This window comes from Manacus vitellinus, unplaced genomic scaffold (genome assembly GCF_001715985.3).
Source record: "Manacus vitellinus isolate BGI_N305 unplaced genomic scaffold, ASM171598v3 scaffold_3_pilon, whole genome shotgun sequence".
Classification (NCBI taxonomy): Eukaryota; Metazoa; Chordata; class Aves; order Passeriformes; family Pipridae; genus Manacus; species Manacus vitellinus.
In genome coordinates, this window is record NW_021940535.1 from 45773327 (window position 1) to 45792145 (window position 18819).

Here is an 18819-nt window from a genome sequence, read left to right on the forward strand (position 1 = left end):
AATCCTGTTATTCTGAGTCTGATCAAGTCACAGCAGTGTCTGGGAATAGTAGGCCATGTATCAAAGTACACGTGTGGCTGCTTTCATCACCCATGTGCGAAGCCTGCAACTCTGGCATGCATCACTATGCGAACAAGAAGTTTCTGTTTCCACCACAGCTGGGGGACAAAAGCCAGGAGCTTGTGGGATGCTTTGTGCCTCTTCCCAATCAGAGTTTTAATGACAGATGTCAGGAAGTGGTAACTGGTTGCATGTGGATTATCTGCTAGTGAGGCACAACATAATATCACAAATTGTGTCACAAGTCTCACAAGTCCCTGATTACAAACTCTACCAAATTGCTACTCATTTCTAATGCTCTTTGTGAGACTCCTCTGACAGCCTGTGTGTGCTGCCCTTTGCCAGCCCTGCCCTGCGCTGCCTGCTTCTGTTGTGCCTTGCTGTCTCTTCCGTGCACTTGAGCTGCCTTGATTTGCAGAACTTTTTTTCCAGTGAATTGCACATATTCTGAGACTCCCTGACCCATCCTGCTCCTCAGCAGAGGGCTGAAGGATGTTAGAGCTGCTGTACATATGTGATTATGCTGGACTGTATCTGTGGGCTTTAGCAGAGGCATGGTTGGCAGGGAGTGCTCAGGCTGGAGTTGGAGTTTCTTGAGAGTGGTGGAGGAGCATGGCGAAGATCCCAGATCAACCAGCAGTTCAATCAGATGGGTCCTAGATACTCATCCCCAGACTGCTGCAGGCTGATCTGACCCTTCAGGCAGGGTTGTGGTTCCTGTACTGGCAGACTGGATGTTAGTTTTACCAGTGCCAGCATGCTGGCAGGACTTCACAGGACTTGGTAAATCTAGGAGATCTACTGCAGAACTGGAGCGTGTCTGCCCAGAGAATTGTGTCAGAATTATATGTTTTCTCAGGTCAAACAACATAGCAGTGTTTCCACAAATTTTCCACAAATTCTGGTATATCTTGTCCATTTTCACAATGAAACAGAGGATTTCTGATACTCTGCTAATTTCTGACTGGAAAGAGTAATTTCAAAAACCAAGCCGTTTCGTCAAGAGGCATAAATGCCAGCAGCATTAAAATTGACTGGTGCTCTTTTCCCTCAAAATTTTAAGGCTCAGTTCACCAGTGCTCATCCTTGTGAAACAAAGTCATTCCCTGCTTCAGAAATGTGCCAAACTGAAAGGTGTGAAAGATGACAAATTTGAATGACCCATGACATTGTGCAGCAGATCTAGTTATCAGAGACAGTTTGAAAGTCACTAGAAATCATTACATACACCACTCATCCCACCCCAGCTGGGTATTGCTTTCCATTCACCAGCTGTGGAAACCACACAGTTTTATGTCTGAGTAGGAGTGGTTACTTGTCCTGTAGCAGTTTTCCTTCAAGCTGATGTCAGGTGAGGATCCCGTGATTTATCGCTGCTTTTCAGAACCTACAAATAACATTATGATTAGTAGGTTATGATGGTTTCTGCCAGAAACATGAGCTGTTGTGTGTTGGCTGTCACACGTATTTCACTATTGCTGATCTTTCAGGTGAGATGTTTGTAGATCAGCACCGAGGTCTTCCAATACTGCTGTGAGAGCTACTCCTACTAAAACTGTGATATGAGTCACTGCTTTGTTATTCTTTCGTGTGAAATTTTGCAATCAAATCAATAAGAAATGAAGTAAACAGAAACCAAGAGCAAAGCATTATTTAGTCTGTAGAAGTAATCAGTAATTTATTGGTCTACAGTTAAGTACATGCAAACTGTAAATGATTATTTGAGTCTCAGAATATAGATTGTGTCTTCAAGGCAGTACATATATGAATTCACTTTTCTAACAGTTAAAAATTAAAATGCAAGTTAAGTAAATTATATTTTTTCAACATTTAACTATTCATTAGAGATGCTGTTTCTAATTTGTTTCTCAGTCTATGTGGATGTCTGAAGTTGTTTTTCTAATACACTTGCTGCAATTGTTCTTACCCGTATAAGGAAAATAATCAGTTTAAATGTGTATGGAATTAAAATCTAAGTGCATGGATATTCATGTTTAACTCATTAAATTACATAGATACTGTATGTTACAGTTTTCTTTAAAGTGATGCAGTTTAATCAACTTGTCAGGCAATGAACACCATTGCTATAAGATTCAAAAATGCTTATTTTTCAGATTTTCATTCAACAGACTTTTTTTCAAGTGGATAGTTTCACAGTTTTCCCTTACATTGTCATTTCCCATTCGTGCCTCAAAATCTGTTACACTGTAATCAGGGAGTGAAACAGTTATTACTTTATAAAAAAGTAACAATTCATAAGCTACCTACATTATTAGGTATAGAGATTATTTAACTTTTTTTTTTTAACTCAGAAAGATGGACTGGATATTAAGATGATAGGAATTCTGTGAACTTGAGCTCCGGGAACTGCACAGGTTAAAAGCAGTTTCACGTGGGCTGCCAACCCGTATTAAATCTCCAGGATACCTGGTACTAATGTTTGCTTAAGAGGGATGACTGCGTAGAATTTCCTAATAGATTTGTGTGTATTTATCACCACATTTCTGTTTGCTTTTTTATCTTCTGGAATTAGTGTAATAACATTTCCGTCCACCTGTTCCCACTGAAAAGAACCTCCTTATCACTGACATAGCTGAAGTGTCTTTCCATCGCCAGTTAATTATTAGGGTTGTTTTATGCAGTAATTCAAAACAATATGTGCTTATTAGAATGATGAAAAATTAGCCTTTCATTAAAATCAACTTTCTGCATATTTCTTTTTAGGCTATTGACAGTATTCATCAAGTGGGAGTCTACTGCTTAGCGCTCGTACCAGCAAACACGCTTCCCAAGACGCCGCTGGGAGGAATACACCTGTCAGAAACCAAACAGCTCTTCCTGGAAGGATCTCTGCATCCTTGTAACGTGCTGATGTGTCCCCACACCTGCGTAACAAACCTGCCTAAACCAAGGCAAAAACAACCAGGTAAGAAGAGTGAAGGCAAAGGGACCCTGACATAGTGCTCTGTGTTCATGGTACTGTATAGAGCAAAATCAAGTGATTTTTAATGCAGGTGAGAATCAACTTGATCAACTTTCCTCCTAAATATTCCATATGTGTTAAGGACATCATTGGTTTTGCCAGAAGCTAGAAGTACCTTCACAAAGAGTGCAAGGAAAAATGCTAATTCAATAAAGATGACATTCTTATCACTCTACAACACACTGCTGAGTCCACACCTGGAGTTTTTTGTAAATTCCTTGTCAGTTATTTTTAAAGAGTATGGAGTGAAACCAAAACAGAGAAAGATAAAATCTTGGCTTATTTGAAGGCTGAGTTTCTGAAGTAAAAATAGAGAGCAAGAGAACTGTTGACACTAAATAGCAATGTTGGACAAAGAGCAAATACTTAAAAACTGGTCATGAATAAAGAAAAACAAAGAGCTAGTGGTTTAATGCCCTACATGAGTGGGGAGATTCTGTATTATTCTTACAGCAGGTATATTAAAGGGAAAACCCTAATCGGTTTTAAGATGGTTCTTCAAAAATATGCCACTTTATTAAGAGTATTGGATGAAATGGAACAGCAAGGCACTGTCTCAAGAGACCAAGGAAGCCCTTATAGCCTGCTGTAGTCCAATCACTGGTTTCTCATGCCCAATGAACAAGCAAACTTTATCAAATTTTTTACTTTGAATCCAATTGCAGATTTTAGTATTCAGATTAATTTCAAGGAATTCTGGATCTGTAGCTTCAGGCTTAAGACTAGAATTCAGCTACATTGTACTAAGTGTTGGTTGTTTTCCACTTCCACACCTTGGAATATGAGGTGAGTTTATTCTCTGCATCTTGAATATGGAGACTATCCATCATGAATTCAGTGCAAGTTTGCCTAAACCATCAGCTTGTTTCTGTTTTTAAAACCTTTGGACAAATGTTTCACAAATCAAAACCATGATCTTAGTTTGGGGACACTGGGAATGTCAGAGTTTAACAGTGATTTCCACTGACTTAATGAAAGCAATGAGGCCTTTTACTACAGAGTTTACTTCAGCATTTCCTTGTTGCTGCATCACAAAGTAACCACTGAATTAGGATCAATGCAGTGCAGATACCTATAGATGTGTTATGGGTACGTTATAAATCACTATGGTAAAAGCAATGCCAGGAGTGCAGAAACCAAACTTGATAGTATCACATTCTCCCATTTTCTGTTGTTGTGACAAACCCAGAGGCTATTGCTTTCATATTTTTAAAGCAAAGTAGTCTGTAGATGCTTTTTATTATACATTACTTGGTTATTTACATATCTTATATTTTGACACTTAGACCAGAAACGATTACTGAGGCAAAGCTTGGACATCATAGACTAGAAGTAAAGCTTGCTATCAATTGCAGTTGATCAGTATCATGCTGGAGAAGCAGAAAACAAATGCTAACATGAACTCAAATGGTATCTATGAGACAGGTATTTTCCCCTAATGGCAGCAACAAAACATCAGTGAAATCCATCTCAGGGAAAAGTGTCAGCCATGACATCTTCTTTTCTTCTGAAGTTATTTATCTTCACTTTCTATCTTATTCTAGAGGGCTTGCATATACTTTGTCATATGCACCATCTGCCTTCCTAATCTTTGTCACTTCATGTCTGTAGCATCATAGAACTGCTAATACAGATGCAAATAAGCCCAGGGAACAGAAGAGAGAAACAGGAATGTTGTCCCTCTGGTTTGAGGCACTTGAATGGACAGGTCTACATTAGGAGCTGAATTTTCCAAAGATTCATCATATCAAGACAGACAAGATGTGTCTCTGGCTGTAGAGAACCCATGCTAAATGGGCTCCTTAGTTAGATATGTTTTGAGAGCATGAATTCAGTCCTACGTGTCTTCCAGACACTACTGACCCACAGCCAAAGTTTGCATCAACAGAGATGTGCTCAAGGTTTGGTTTTGTGGATGGCAGTGAGAAAAACATCATGTAATGCAAAAGAAATAAAGAGAATTTTCATCTACAAGTAAAGGATTTTTATTACACTTTGCACATATCTGCTTTGTTCTAGAAATTGGCCCTGCCTCTGTGATGGTGGGGAACTTGGTCTCTGGAAAAAGAATTGCACAGGCCAGTGGTAGAGATTTGGGGCAAATAGAAGATAATGACCAAGCCAGAAAGGTAAGATAAACTTTTCTTATAAGACTTATATTAAGCTCATTAACATCAGGACACTTAGCAGTATATTATTATTGTTGTTGTTGTTGTTGTTGTTATGAATTTGTTGATGGCTTTTTTTTTTTTAACACTAAAATATTTCTGAATCTCCTTTACAGATAAATATAAAGTAGATGTAAGGGGAGGTCACTACATTTTGTTTGTATGGATTTTTTTAAGTAAGTTACATAGGACAACAAAACAAACATGGTGGAAAGCGTTAATGAGGCTTTTACCAGAAATCACCCTTTATTATATAATTTTTACTAATTCAGGTGAAGTCCAGGGAGTTTTGTTTCCATGTATGGTCCTGACCTTATTTGTTGTTATTTTAATCCTGTAAAATACAGTTGAAATTCAGCTCTTTTGGGGGCTTATGTGAGTAATTAAATTAGTAAATTCTAAGCTGTGTAAATATTTCTATATTTATAGTAAGAAAAAGAGAGGAAGCTAATGAATTAAAACAGTGCTTAAATTCAGAGAGATCAGTAAGACCTGTTTTATTGCTTTGGAATTATGTGCAGTAATATATCATAATCCCAGCAATGGCTTCGCTTCCAGAGAGGCCACTGCTACCATGCAAAAGCACCTTACTGTAAATGTGTGATGACAAGAGAATTAATTCCTGTTTAGTGCTTCTGGGTATTGACGTAAAATGCAGCATATAAACAAGACAGACAGCTAAACTCACAGAAGCTGTGACCTCGATTTTAAAGGCAAAATGTTCTTTCATGCCATGACTGTCACTCTGCTTTATTGTAGTTCCTTTTCCTGTCGGAAGTGTTGCAGTGGAGAGCTCAGACCACCCCTGACCACGTGCTCTACACTCTGCTCAACTGCAGGGTAAGGAGCTCAGGCCATTCCTCCTCAGGCCAGGCTGCAGCTGGAAATGGCACACTGGGATTTCAGCAGCACCTGCTTGTGCTATGGCTGGACACGACCTTTCTGTTTCTTTTCCCATTAATACTCAGCTGCTATATTTGGTGTTCACTGAGGCAGAAAAGAGAATAATCATTGCCAGTTGTCAAAATATAGATTGCTTTTGTATCAGACAGTGTGCCTTATGCATTTCTCATTTCTTTTTCCACCACATATATGTTGTGTGTGAGCTGACACTGCAAATCTATTTCAATACTGTTGAATCTGTTTTGAATCTGTTTCAAATCTGCTCCTTTACTGAATAGTGGTGTTTATAGTGCTCACCATCCTGATTTCCAATTTGAAAAGCACAGGCTTTTCAAAGTATTTTCCCTAAATGAAGCAGTAGTTGTTGTTTTTGAGGCTGGACGATCTGGGGGAGGTATGAGAATGGGGAAAGGAGGTGAAAAGAAGAAGAGGTGTATCCAGAATCCAATCAGGTCTGCAGAGGATCACTAATAAATCTCTCTGCATAGCCTACATGAGGTGCCAGCCTGGCACAGTATTTCATTGCTTACCAAAAATTAATTAATGCTTGAGACATGGTACAAAACTTGGCTTTACTAAGAGTGGGAGATTATAGACTACCTGGATGATTATAGAGGGCAAACCAATTATTCTCAAGACCACAGAGAGAATTAAAGTCTGATTTCAAACCATCCCACCACAGTACATCTAGACATATCTGTCAAATCTGGGAAACATATGTAGCATATGAGGGACTCCAGGGGAGGAGAGGCCTGAAATAGTGCTATTCCCCTGGACTACCTGGAGTAGTAGCTGATGTTGTCTCAGCCCATGTGGTCTTTATGCAGCTTGAATGGGTTCTTAAACCTCTAGTAATTTGTGAATATCTGTGAAATAAGCACTTACTGTATTTACAGAATATGCTTCTCCAGACCATTTTACAGTGCTGGTACCAGTTTGAGGCTACCATTAACTCATTAAGTAACTTTTTTAAAATTAGATTAATAAGATTAATAGCTAGTATTATGTGAACATGTAAACCTGAGAAATAAAGAGTGAAACAGTAATGTATGGCAAAGTAGAAATCTTGAGAGGCAATGCTGTTTATAGATCCAATATTACACCATTAAAGAATTTCATTGTTGTGTCCTATAAGTTAGGAGCAAAGATGCTGTGAGAAAGAGATAGTGATATGTGTTGTCCCATCTCCTCCACACATGCTGTTACTTTTGAGCTTTAAATAAAGCCAAACTTCCCATGCTGGCAGAAGGGTTCAAACAGTGGGAGAGAAGGACACAATGTGCAAAACAAGGATTATCAAAATCAGTTCTCGTTCCAGAGAAGTGAAAAACAGTCGAATTTTGAAATTCAGTTTCTCTGCTACTCTCAATGGGGAGTATCTTGTCGCATGATATTTGTTTGAGAGATGTAATGGATTTTGGAGAGATTTAATATTTTATGGAAAGGAATGACTGGTCTGGTGGGGTTTACCCTAGTCAAGGTTTATTTCCAACCTTAAATTTTGGTTCTAATTTGTAACTTTTCCTATTTTGTCTTCCTTGGGCATTTCTGTACACTTTGTTCTAAAACATTCAGGCGTCCTGCAGTGGATGACTAATAGAAGTCCACTGAGATGAGTGTTTTCCTGTAACCCATGCTTTTTGAGAATTTGAAGTATTTCAAAATTAGCGCAGTACATTGTTTTTAGTATGTGTCATGAAGGATTGCAACACCTTTACATTTCAGAACAGCTCATATAAAAGACCCAAGGGAATTGACCCAAGTTACTGATTCTTGCCAATGATTCTTGTCCAACAACAGGATTCTCCTTCCCTGCAGTTCATATAAACACTGTCTTTCCACTGGTTCACAGGCAGCAAGTGCCAAAAGTCTGAAATGTAAACAAGTTCTGCACAAATTTACATAATCTGCAGCAATTCCCTTTCTGGGTCAGTGGACCTGTGCTGCTGATGTATGTGGGGATATAAAGGGTCCCTCTTCTCATGGCTAAGCAAACAGGCAGTCTCTTGAAAGAAGGAATGGAGAGTTTAAGCACATTCCTCCTTACAGGTCTGCAATGGCAGGACACCCAGACCTCAGGTCACTTTGGCATGCTTAGGGCTGGACAGATGGAAACCATCTCTAGTCCAGCATCTATATAGTTGCATATGTCTTTAGAGGAATCTTTCTTAGTGAAATGATCTTCACGTTGATCAGAAGACTGATTAAAGTTCCCTGAAGTGCAATTCAGTAAGTGTAGTTGCTGAGGATAATGAAGGGGAATGCTAAACCCTGACTTTGTTTTATTTTTAGTTAGGTTTTCTTCTTTGTTGACAGCTTGTAATGAAGTCTGTAAATGCCAAGTGATGCCTGGTAACATGCCATACTTGCAGTGACAGTGATAGATGCCAGGTGTATCATAGCAGTACTGGAGACTGAAATCCTCTTTTTCCATAGAACAAGTACACAAGCCAAGATGCAGCCCTTCCCATATAGCTCTGTCCCTTTCTCTCAGCCCAGACCTGACCTGACCAACTCTAAGTGCAATCAGTCTGTCCTGTACATTCAGTTTTAGACTTCTGAGGTGTCTGCAGTGGTAGTGAATTTTGTGATACAGATGTATATATTTCTGTAAATGTATATTTGTGTGTGTGCATATACACACAGCATATATATATATTTAGGAAATGTAAGAACCGTAACACTCATTCAATTTAAAACACTGTGTCTGTTTGATGATTTTGGGTTAGCACTATTTGAAGTGCTTCAGAAAAACCAAACTCTCTGGCATATTGTCATTTTCAATTTCCTTTTCATGCTGACCAGAGTTATTCAAATTTAACAAATGCCTTTCTTCTCTGTTTCATTTATATGCAGTATAAGTGCGTAGCTCTTGTTCCAGACTAATTCTTTTCCCTGTCACAAAGTATTGTTTTCTCCTGTGTCTTTTGTCTCTCGTCTTTAAAGTATTTCTGCTGTGCCATTTGGCTCCACTCCAGCGTGCAGACAAGAAAATGCAATTTTCAGAATTGCTCTCCACAGATGCTCCAGATTGCTGCAGAGGGCATAAAGGCACTTTCCTGGCTGTAGCAGGAATTGCTGCCTATGTAGCAAGGGAAATACAGGTTACATGGGCAGGGCATTATCACACTGCTGTACTGCCTTGGTTGGAACAAAAACACTGTTGAGGGCAGAAGGTACAGAGAAAGGAATAGAGAACATTCCTCTGCTTTACAAACATCTTTTTTCCTTCCAACTGCAGTTTGGCCTAAGGCTGAACGTTTCCGTATTTAAGTTGATTACATGACATATTGTGGCTGCACTTCACCCTGTAACTTGTAAGGTGCAGAGGAAAATGGAGTTTCAGCACATTGCTTTATCTTCTGTGACATTTATCTTTCTTCCTGTACAGGGAACAATAGCCAACTCACTAACATGTGTCCAGCTGCATAAACGAGCTGAGAAGATAGCTGTCATGTTGATGGAAAGGGGACATTTACAAGATGGAGACCACGTGGCTTTGGTTTACCCACCAGGTAAAGAACTACCATAGCGGTACCTTGGTAATCCCAGAAGTTTATCAAGGTCCTTTAGAACAGTGCAGCATCACTGGTGTTACCAAACTGTAAACCATGTTAATTGGCAAAACACAAAATGTTTGCCTTATTCTCATTCCTTTGAACTTAGTCAAACATATTTAAAAGAATTTCTATTTGTGTATACACATAGGTATTATTTCTTTGGGTTCAGATTAAGATTAACCTGTCTTTTTAAGACCTGTCTCTTATGAGCAGTTAAATTTAATCACTGTCTTTCTTTTAGTTTCCTGGATATAGACTATTTTATGAGCATGCAATTCCATCTGCTGAGTGTTCTTATATTCACCTGTTGAATTCCCTCTTGGAAATGCTGTGTTTCCTGAGGGTGAAGCAACAATAACTAGGAAGTAATAAATGGGTTTTTCAGAATAGAAATGTGATGAATAAGTAGCAAATGATTAAGAAATACAAATTTATAATTGCTATTTTTTCTCTAAATCCTTAATCTAGACAGATAGATCTCTGTGGCTTGGATTTTCATCCTTTGGCATAAGGGCTTTTAACTTTGTGTTAACTGGTATCATATTTGGCATTTTCTTGAAATTATTTCTGATCAAGTGCTGCTTTTTAATATTTCATATGTGTTGGTAAAATAAACAGTCTGATTTCAGGTCCGTATTCTGATATTTGCTTTGTGAGGACTGCAAGACACTGATTATATCTTTTTAGTTTATAAGAGTAATTTCTCAATGGTTAATATGGGAAAACCTTTTGCACAAAGGAAGACTAGTGCTTTAAACTTAAATTTTTATTTTCTGTATTTCACTTCTCACGATGAAGGAACAATAACCTACCAGTACTACAGATCCTTTTCCACTGAAAGAATAAAGCAGCCCATCCTGTCTTCTTATCACAGCCTGTGTACAGCACCAGGGAGGTATCAAACAGCAGCATTTAAGAGATCTTCATGCTGTTGTCTGTTCAGCCTCCTTAGGTAACCTAAAGGGTGCTGTCCACAATCCATCACCTGCCGTCAATATTTATATAGGACAACAACTAATTTTGTGTTAGAAGCAGAATTTCAAAATCATTACTTCCTTTTTTGCTGTAAAATTTTCCTATGTGAGTTTAAAAATTACAAGAGAAAGTATTTTATGGAACCTCCAAATGTTCTTTCTGCAACTCATAGGAACAAGCGTCATCCTACTTTGTCCATTTGCTGGGGCATCCCTCTTCCTGTACGCTCTCATCTGTCTATAAATGTGAATTTAGGAAGATAATTTATCGATAGAAATCAGTCTTTTTAACAGCTTACTTCCTGAACATCAAAGTGAAGTTCACCTCAGTGTTGACATTTGGCTTCAGTTTTGTGTTTTGCCTTTTGTTTTTCGTGCTCCAAACGGTGCGATTGAAAGGAATCGATGAAGCCGAACAGATACTGACAAGGGGCTGAAAAAGAAATCTGTTAAAAGGCTCAGTCACTTCTTTAACCTTCTGAGTTCGGTTCCAAGTAATATTTATGCTGACATAAGTGCCTGTGATTAAACGATTTGATTTTCAGGGGAGGGTTTTTGTTTGTTCTTCGTGCAGGGATAGACCTGATTGCGGCGTTTTACGGATGCCTGTATGCAGGCTGTGTGCCAATAACAGTCCGACCTCCACACCCCCAGAACATAGCAACCACGTTACCTACGGTGAAGATGATTGTGGAGGTGAGCAGACACCTCACATTGCATAAGTAGATGAAATGGGTGATGGATTTGCATAGTCTTTAGGAACAGTAACTTCAGTGAGTGTTGGTGTGGGTTGTATATTAGTATTTGTTCCAAAGATCCTGGACTTCAGCATGTTGCCAAACCAACACTGCTTGACAGCATGCAACCCGCTGACTTGAGCTGTCACATTTTCCCTCAGTTGTGCTACTCCTTTCAAGAAATGTATTTGAAGTGCCTTTTTGTATTTAGCTATGTGCCAAGAATGGTAGGTCTCCTCACTGGCAGCGCTACACTGACTGTTGAGAAAAATCTCAGTGGGAAGTTTAGCCTCACCTGATGGCAGTTGGTGCTCAGCTCTGTACAGCTAATTGTTTTGCATTTAAAACAATTTCAAAGTTCTGTTGTTAAGACACTGGTAAGTATTTTGTTTCATCCAGGGAAGTGCTACTCAGACTTTTTCCTTTGGTGCTTTCATTTGGTATTTTGACTTTATCTAACAATATTTAGTCTTTGTTGCATGTAAATAACTACAAGGTGCTTGTTACTGAGGGAAATAAAACTATTACAAAGAGATAACCACTTAAGTCTGGCAGTTTCTAATCTATTGAAGGGAGTTCTAAGTCTCTGAAAAAACAAGTTAAAACAAATGTGATTTTACCATTTTTAATTCATTTTGTTGTTTTCAATTAACAAGTACTAGAGATAGTTATAATTTCTGGCTCTGCTTGTGGCATCGGATGCCACAAATTACCAGTAGAGGTATGAGAAATTGTCCTATTGTTTTCAGGATTCTCATTATTTAATATTTTGGCACTCAGTATTTTTAAACATCAGTTGTTAACATACAGAAGTGAAGTGTGTTAATTTGCTTTTCCTTTGATGTTTAATAGCTAAACTAAATCTATTTGGTTTCATGATGAAAAACTGACAGATCTAAGCTGACTTGTAATCATTGTCCCTTCAATAGACTAACTTTAAATAAAATGATGAAATTTATTAGCCATAATAATGCCAGTTTGACTTATAAACCTCTCAGCTCTGTTCTACACAAGATTTTCTTTCAATTTGGAGATTGATGGCCTTATAGAAATTAAAATATTGAGGCTGTTCTTTCATTACTAGTACAATCATGCAAATTTCCTGGTGTGATGGGATCAGTGCCTGCTCTACCATGTTATATGTCTACACAGCACCTTTTGAAGTCAGTAAAAATGGCTTCTGAGCAAAAATTGGCCTACGCAATTGTGGGTTTTGTGATGAACTGGTAAAAAATAAGTGAACTTAGCCCAACCTTGAGCAGTTGCTAACCTGTAGCTGTCTTCTTTCTCCTTCCCACTCTCCCTATCTCTTTGTCTCTGACTTGTTATTCTCCAGGCCTGGATATTCTGTATTTTAATGAGCTACCTGATCTTTTGGATAATAAAATTCCTGAGAGAGCCACTAGCTCTTGAAATTCCTTTTGTTTTACGCCTTCACTGTCCCAAATCAAGATTTTCATAGATTAAGATTAACAATGTAAGAGTGAATTTCCCTTGCTGTGACAGTGACAATGATTGGATTGAGGGGTGCTGTAGTGGCTTCACTTGTGTTCACTTTTAGCTTGAAATATTTAGACTGTCTGTACAGGGAACTCATGGGGTTGGAGGAAGTAAGTAGAGTTTGATTCAGTGCTTCCATGCTCCAAATTTCCTCTGATGAAAGGTTTCCTCAACCTGGAAGGTTGACTTCCATGGGATTACTGTCAGCAGAAGCTGATCTCTTCTGCTCAGTGGCAAATTAGTGTACATATGATTATTGATTTCCTTAGGTTAAGCATTTGAAATTTAGTATGCAATGAAATGTTTCAAATTCCTTAAAGAAAAAAAGTACTCTTAGCAACATTTGCACAGATTCCCAAAATTCTGGGAAAAGAAGAACGATATTACCTTTTCAGTTTTTCCTCTGTACTGTCTTGAGTGATTAACAGTGTCATATTTATGTTTGACTGAATATTTTCTTAAATATATTAATTTTTATATTCAGTAAGAAATATTCTTGTAGTTGCTATTTATGAATTTTTGAAAATAGCAAATCTAAAAGGAGAATACCTTCAGCATGTGTCATCTAAAATTCAGTGCAGATGGTATTTGCAGTAAGCTCACCATTTCATCTCTTAGTACCACTTGCACAACTTCTGATCAAGAGCTACTTTTACCAGTACTAGAAGAGTTCCCAGTGGTTTATCACTACTACAAGAACCGGAAAGAATTGTGGCTAACATAAAATTGATTTAAGATACCAAAATTATTCATATAAAATGTCAGGCTAGGTTTTGGTTTATGTGAAAATATTGTTTATAAACCAAGATATATTATCATCACATAGGAAATGTTTGGACACAGTTTTCTCTACCAGCATTTTGGGGTGATATCTGATACAAAGTGTTGGAAAAGTCACATTTGCACTGTTAAGGTGCCTTTAGTTTCATTACAGTGCAATTTTCATGTAATTTGTACAACTCACATGACTTTGTCAGCTTTGTGAGCTGTACTTTTTGAGCATCTTTCCACGTCCTGGTCGGAAAACATTAGACTGAAATACCCGTGTCCTGTTCAGGCAGAAAACGAGTCACTGCCTTGCTCATTTTCATGGGAAAATTAATTAGTATCCTGTTGCATTATTATTTATTTCTCAAATTTCTAGGTGAGCCGCTCTGCCTGCTTAATGACCACACAATTAATATGTAAATTATTACGGTCACGAGAGGCGGCAGCAGCAGTGGATATCAGAACATGGCCTCCGGTACTAGACACAGGTGAGTGCTGAGGCTGGGGGACTTCTCTGTCTTCAATATTGTGTTTGTCAGGGGCTCAGAGGTCTGTCTGATACATGTGTGGGAATAAGATACACCAGATACACCTGTTTTCTTTCTCTATTTTCACTAGACGATTTGCCAAAGAAGCGGCCTGCACAGATCTACAAACCTTCTAACCCTGAAACGCTTGCTTACCTTGACTTCAGTGTCTCCACAACTGGCATGCTAGCAGGGGTAAAGGTAGGGACTTCTAGATAAAGCTGCCATTCTTTGCTGTGATGCCTGACTGGCAGGTGGTACATTGCTCCTGATTTGTAACTCCTCATGATTTTTGGTACTAGAAATTGATATGCTTCCTCCCTTGCAGTTATTATTCGATTCCATTAACATTAGATTAGTTCTTCTGTACTTGCTACGGGACTCTATGTGGTGGGTTTAGCCCCTCTCCTCCTCCTCAGACTAAACATTTCATTCCAGTACCCCTGTGGATAGCCCACTAGCTTGTTGGCCTGAAACACTTTTCAACTTATGCATCTGTTATTTCCGTTTTATGAATGAAATGAGACTCAGGCATCTTTTGTCTGCTTGTTCCAGTGTCCATTCATTTTCCCCTTCTTATTGCAACTCAGCTACTGGCCACTGGTCTTCAATGTTCTCTTCTTCATGCAATTAAGGGACCTGAAGATTTCTCTGATATTCACCTGGTACAATACTAGAGTAAGCAGCAAAAAACTATTGATAGATTCGTTTGATAAACTAATGCATCTTGAGCTCTTTATATCTATTCTACCATTTTCTCCAATCCTTTAGCCACAATTCATCAAATCTGTTTTACCTGTCTGCTAACTTATGTATTATCCCACTATTGGTTTCACCAAGACATAGGCAGAGGTAAAATTACTCTGTTATTCTTACCATATCTAAAAAGTATGATTACTTCAGCAATCTCTGCTGATGTATCACACTTGTAGCATGTATTGAATTCCTATACTCTTTGGTATGATCCATCAATTTTCAGAAGCTGTCAGCATACTTTAAAAGCATTTTATCTAACTTTGAATAGCTATGATGCCTACAGATGTGGAGTAGCTACTGGGCTTCTCAATAACCAACAGAGAGAAGCAGGGGCTTTTAGGGTGTAATTTATCTGACTTACCTGAAACATCTATTTTTGAATGTCATGTAAGTCTTCCATTTCTTCTAAAGGGAGCTTCAAATGATTGTTTCAAATGCAATCATCCATATTAAATTAGGTCTGAATTCCACCTTATCAGACTTGCAGAAGTGGCTACTAACTATGCAAAGTGAATATTTGGAAAACTTCAAAGATAGTCAAAGGCAGGGCAAGTCAATGAACCTTTCTTAATGTGGCTAGAGGGAAATACAGATAAATCCATCAAGGAATTCTTGATTAGCTTCTAATATTTGGGTCACAAAGCCTCCAGATCACTGACTCAGCAGGTTTATGTAAACAGTTACCATGTACTACATCATCACTAATGATTAATTAATTATGAAAAGATCAAAAGAGGCCACAAGGCTTATATTTATAATGCAGTTGTGCTAAATTTAAAAAATGGTTAAATAACTCTTGTGACTTCTGAAAATGGATAAATGTTTTTTAATCACCTTGAATATAGTAGATTCCACGTTTGCTCTCAACTTTTTCAATAGCTTGGGAGCAGTATGCCTTAAAAATTCACAGAATAGCACCAGTTCTGTATCAATACAGTTCATGTTAATCCTGTGTGAAAAAATGGTCTCAAATCAGGTAGAGTAGGTTAATCTCTGCAAACTGCAGACAGTCAGTGTGCACACATCTATTCTGAGCTGGTCCTTTCGAATCACTTGGAATACATCATTGGCAGTGGAGAAAAAGTCACTTCTGAATCTTTATTCCCCTGTTTACCTTAAGATCAAATAAAGTTTACCTTCCAAGTGTCTGTTCCCCTCCATTGACTCCAGCAGTATATAAGGCAACCAGCTCCATATGTGGCAGAGATCAAAGGTTAGGTAAGTTAAATCCTACCCAGACTGTATTTCTAACGAGGGTATCTTTATTGTTTGCTAATAGATAGGACAAAGATATTTTTCTGTTTCCATTGTCATTAGGACTTCTAAGTCAGGATGGGTGTATGTGGAAAGCATCCTAACATTAAAAGAAAAACCAGGATAATTTCCTTTTGATCAGGTTTTTTATTTCTGTTTTTCTACTATCTGCTTTTATCTCCAAGAGCTTTCTCACCAGGATTTTGAGAGCCTGTTTCTCAACTAGGAGCTGAAGACATATTAAACAACATGAAGACTTATTACAGAAACTTTACTAAGTTTATTAGGAATCTTTATCACTGAATGATTAGGTCCTTTGTACTGTTTTGCAGGCAAAATCCATGTTCATTTAAAAAGTGCATTGGTATTTTATTAAGAAATACGTACTTAGAAATATGTTACTGTTGATCAACAAAATGCTTCATTCAGGCTGTGCAGTCATTAATTCCTTTGTTGTTCCAGAAAGTTTAGTGTGCTATCATTAGCTTTGCATATAGCTTGGAGCACATCTTTAAACCACTCACAGCTTTCTTCCTAAATCACTTCAAACTTATCATTCATTCTGTCTTCTCTCCCCTTTCACCATTATTTGGATACCCTTTTGAAGGAAAATTATGTTTCCTTAGATATAAATTCCATGTGTGCTTACACTGAGCATGAAGTCAATATTTATTTGGGGGTTTTTATCCTGTAACTGATTTAAGCACTTGGTGCAGTCTTCTGAACAACGTAGTTGATCATTTTAATTACTTTGCTGTTGTCTTTCAGATGTCTCATGCAGCCACTAGTGCCTTTTGTCGTTCTATTAAGCTGCAGTGTGAGCTTTATCCCTCCCGAGAAGTTGCGATCTGCTTGGACCCCTACTGTGGACTTGGGTTTGTCCTCTGGTGCCTCTGCAGGTGAGGCTTCTCCTCTGCCTGTTTTGAAACACCGTCTCCATTGTACTGTAACACAGCAAACTGGATGATGTGAGTGATAAAAGAACGGGAAGAACAGGCAACACCTCTGGGACTGCCGTAGGCAACTGGAGTTGCTGGAAGCTGTGTGGAGAGTGCTGTATGGAAGATATGGTTTGTTTGAGAGGGGCATGGCCGTAGGTATTTAGACTTAGAAGTACAGAGCATCAAGGAGGCTGCTCATTGACCTCCTGCTGTTTTACTGCTGTCTCTGCAGAGCCTGGATTGTTTTATTTGATGAAAGCAGCGCTTTACCAAAATTACCTTAAGGAAGCGGTTTTCTGGTGTCTTCTTTTTCATTCTCTAATCTGAAAGCAAGAGTAGATATCGGGGGACTTCCTCATTTGTAGGACTTAGGGATGTGATTTTTGTAGAGATGTGGAAATGTGTTTTCTTGCAGGTACTTGTGTGGAAGTAGCGAAGTTATCAGGAAAAAACCAAACATTTATAGTGAAATGCGAATCAGCTTTTTTTGTTAATAACTTTAGAAATTTCTGACAGAAACAATTCTGTCAATCTCTGTACTCCAGGGAAGTTACAGTTCAGCACTGAAAGCAGGTCCATCAATTTATTTATTTTTAAGGTTAGCTGGGTTGATGCAAAGCGAAAGAACTGTGGGAGTGTTAATGGAACCTGTTTTTATGAAGGCATCTTAGAGTCACAGTAGTCCAACATCTCTACTCCCTCCATAGAAAGTTCTTTGATTTTAGCAGTATTGCTATTTTTAGTTACTAAAATGAAGGTAATCCAGGGCAATAAAAATACACTGGATAAACTTTGTACCAATTTACTGAATAACTGAAGGAAGCATTATTTGATACCAACTGCAACGATTTCTTTTCAACAATTATTGTTTATTTTAAAATAGGCTGTTGGCCTGTTTTATTGTCCTTTTTAAAATATTTATTATTAGATATTAAATAGGCTAAAGATTAACAGTATTATCTTATTAATTCTTGATCAGTTTCTTGTGATTTAAGCTATACTTGCCCTAATACTGTTTTGGATTTTACATAGGGATTAGAGTTGCCTTTGTTTTGAAAAACTTTTTTTTCAGCTTCTTATTTCCCCAAAAGAAAGGTAAAAATATCTAGGCTGCAGGAAAAAAAAAAACAGAAATGTTGAGATTTTAATCAAATCACCCTGTTTTAAGGTAAATTTTTAAAATTATGATTTTTTTAAAGTCCACTGAGTATTTCTTATATAGACTTGCGTGTTCCAGCATGTCCTGATGTCATCACTGCTAGGCCTTTGCTCTGCTGGGGGCTGAGCCAAATTTGCCTCAGTGCATTCAGTGAGACCAGAGAAGGACTGAACCGTAGGAGAGTTCAACTAAGGAATGTATGCTTGTATAGGATAATGTTGAAACATAGAGCATATACAACATCATGACAGAGCCATAAAACACAGATAATGTTGACCTCTCCAAAACTCAGGTAATTTGTGGTGTCCGTGACTCTCCTGAATACAAAAATTTTTATTTCTTCCAAAACTATTTTTTCAACAAATAAGCATTTACTACCCTGAGGTCCTTCCCAATACTGATAGTATTCAGCCTTTTAGGAGAAGTTTGTTTATGACTGACAAGTGAATTAAAGCAGCAAACCTCTGGGGGAAAGCAATCAGCATCTGTGCCCTTTGTAGCTTATAGAAGGAATAGAAAATTTTATACT

At 38.1% G+C, this 18819-nt stretch overlaps 1 protein-coding gene across 3 annotated transcripts in view; it reads left to right on the forward strand.

Annotated features, from left to right (window-relative positions):
* DIP2C (disco interacting protein 2 homolog C) overlaps positions 1–18819 on the forward strand; it is a 143156-nt gene that overhangs the window by 79767 nt on the left and 44570 nt on the right. For all 3 annotated transcript variants that reach the window (XM_018075646.2, XM_018075644.2, XM_018075643.2), the window contains exons 22-29: positions 2785–2986; positions 5063–5172; positions 5971–6051; positions 9506–9629; positions 11223–11344; positions 14030–14141; positions 14272–14381; positions 16959–17089. In XM_018075646.2, coding sequence (XP_017931135.1) covers positions 2785–2986; positions 5063–5172; positions 5971–6051; positions 9506–9629; positions 11223–11344; positions 14030–14141; positions 14272–14381; positions 16959–17089 — 992 coding nt within the window. The remainder of the gene's footprint in view (positions 1–2784; positions 2987–5062; positions 5173–5970; positions 6052–9505; positions 9630–11222; positions 11345–14029; positions 14142–14271; positions 14382–16958; positions 17090–18819) is intronic.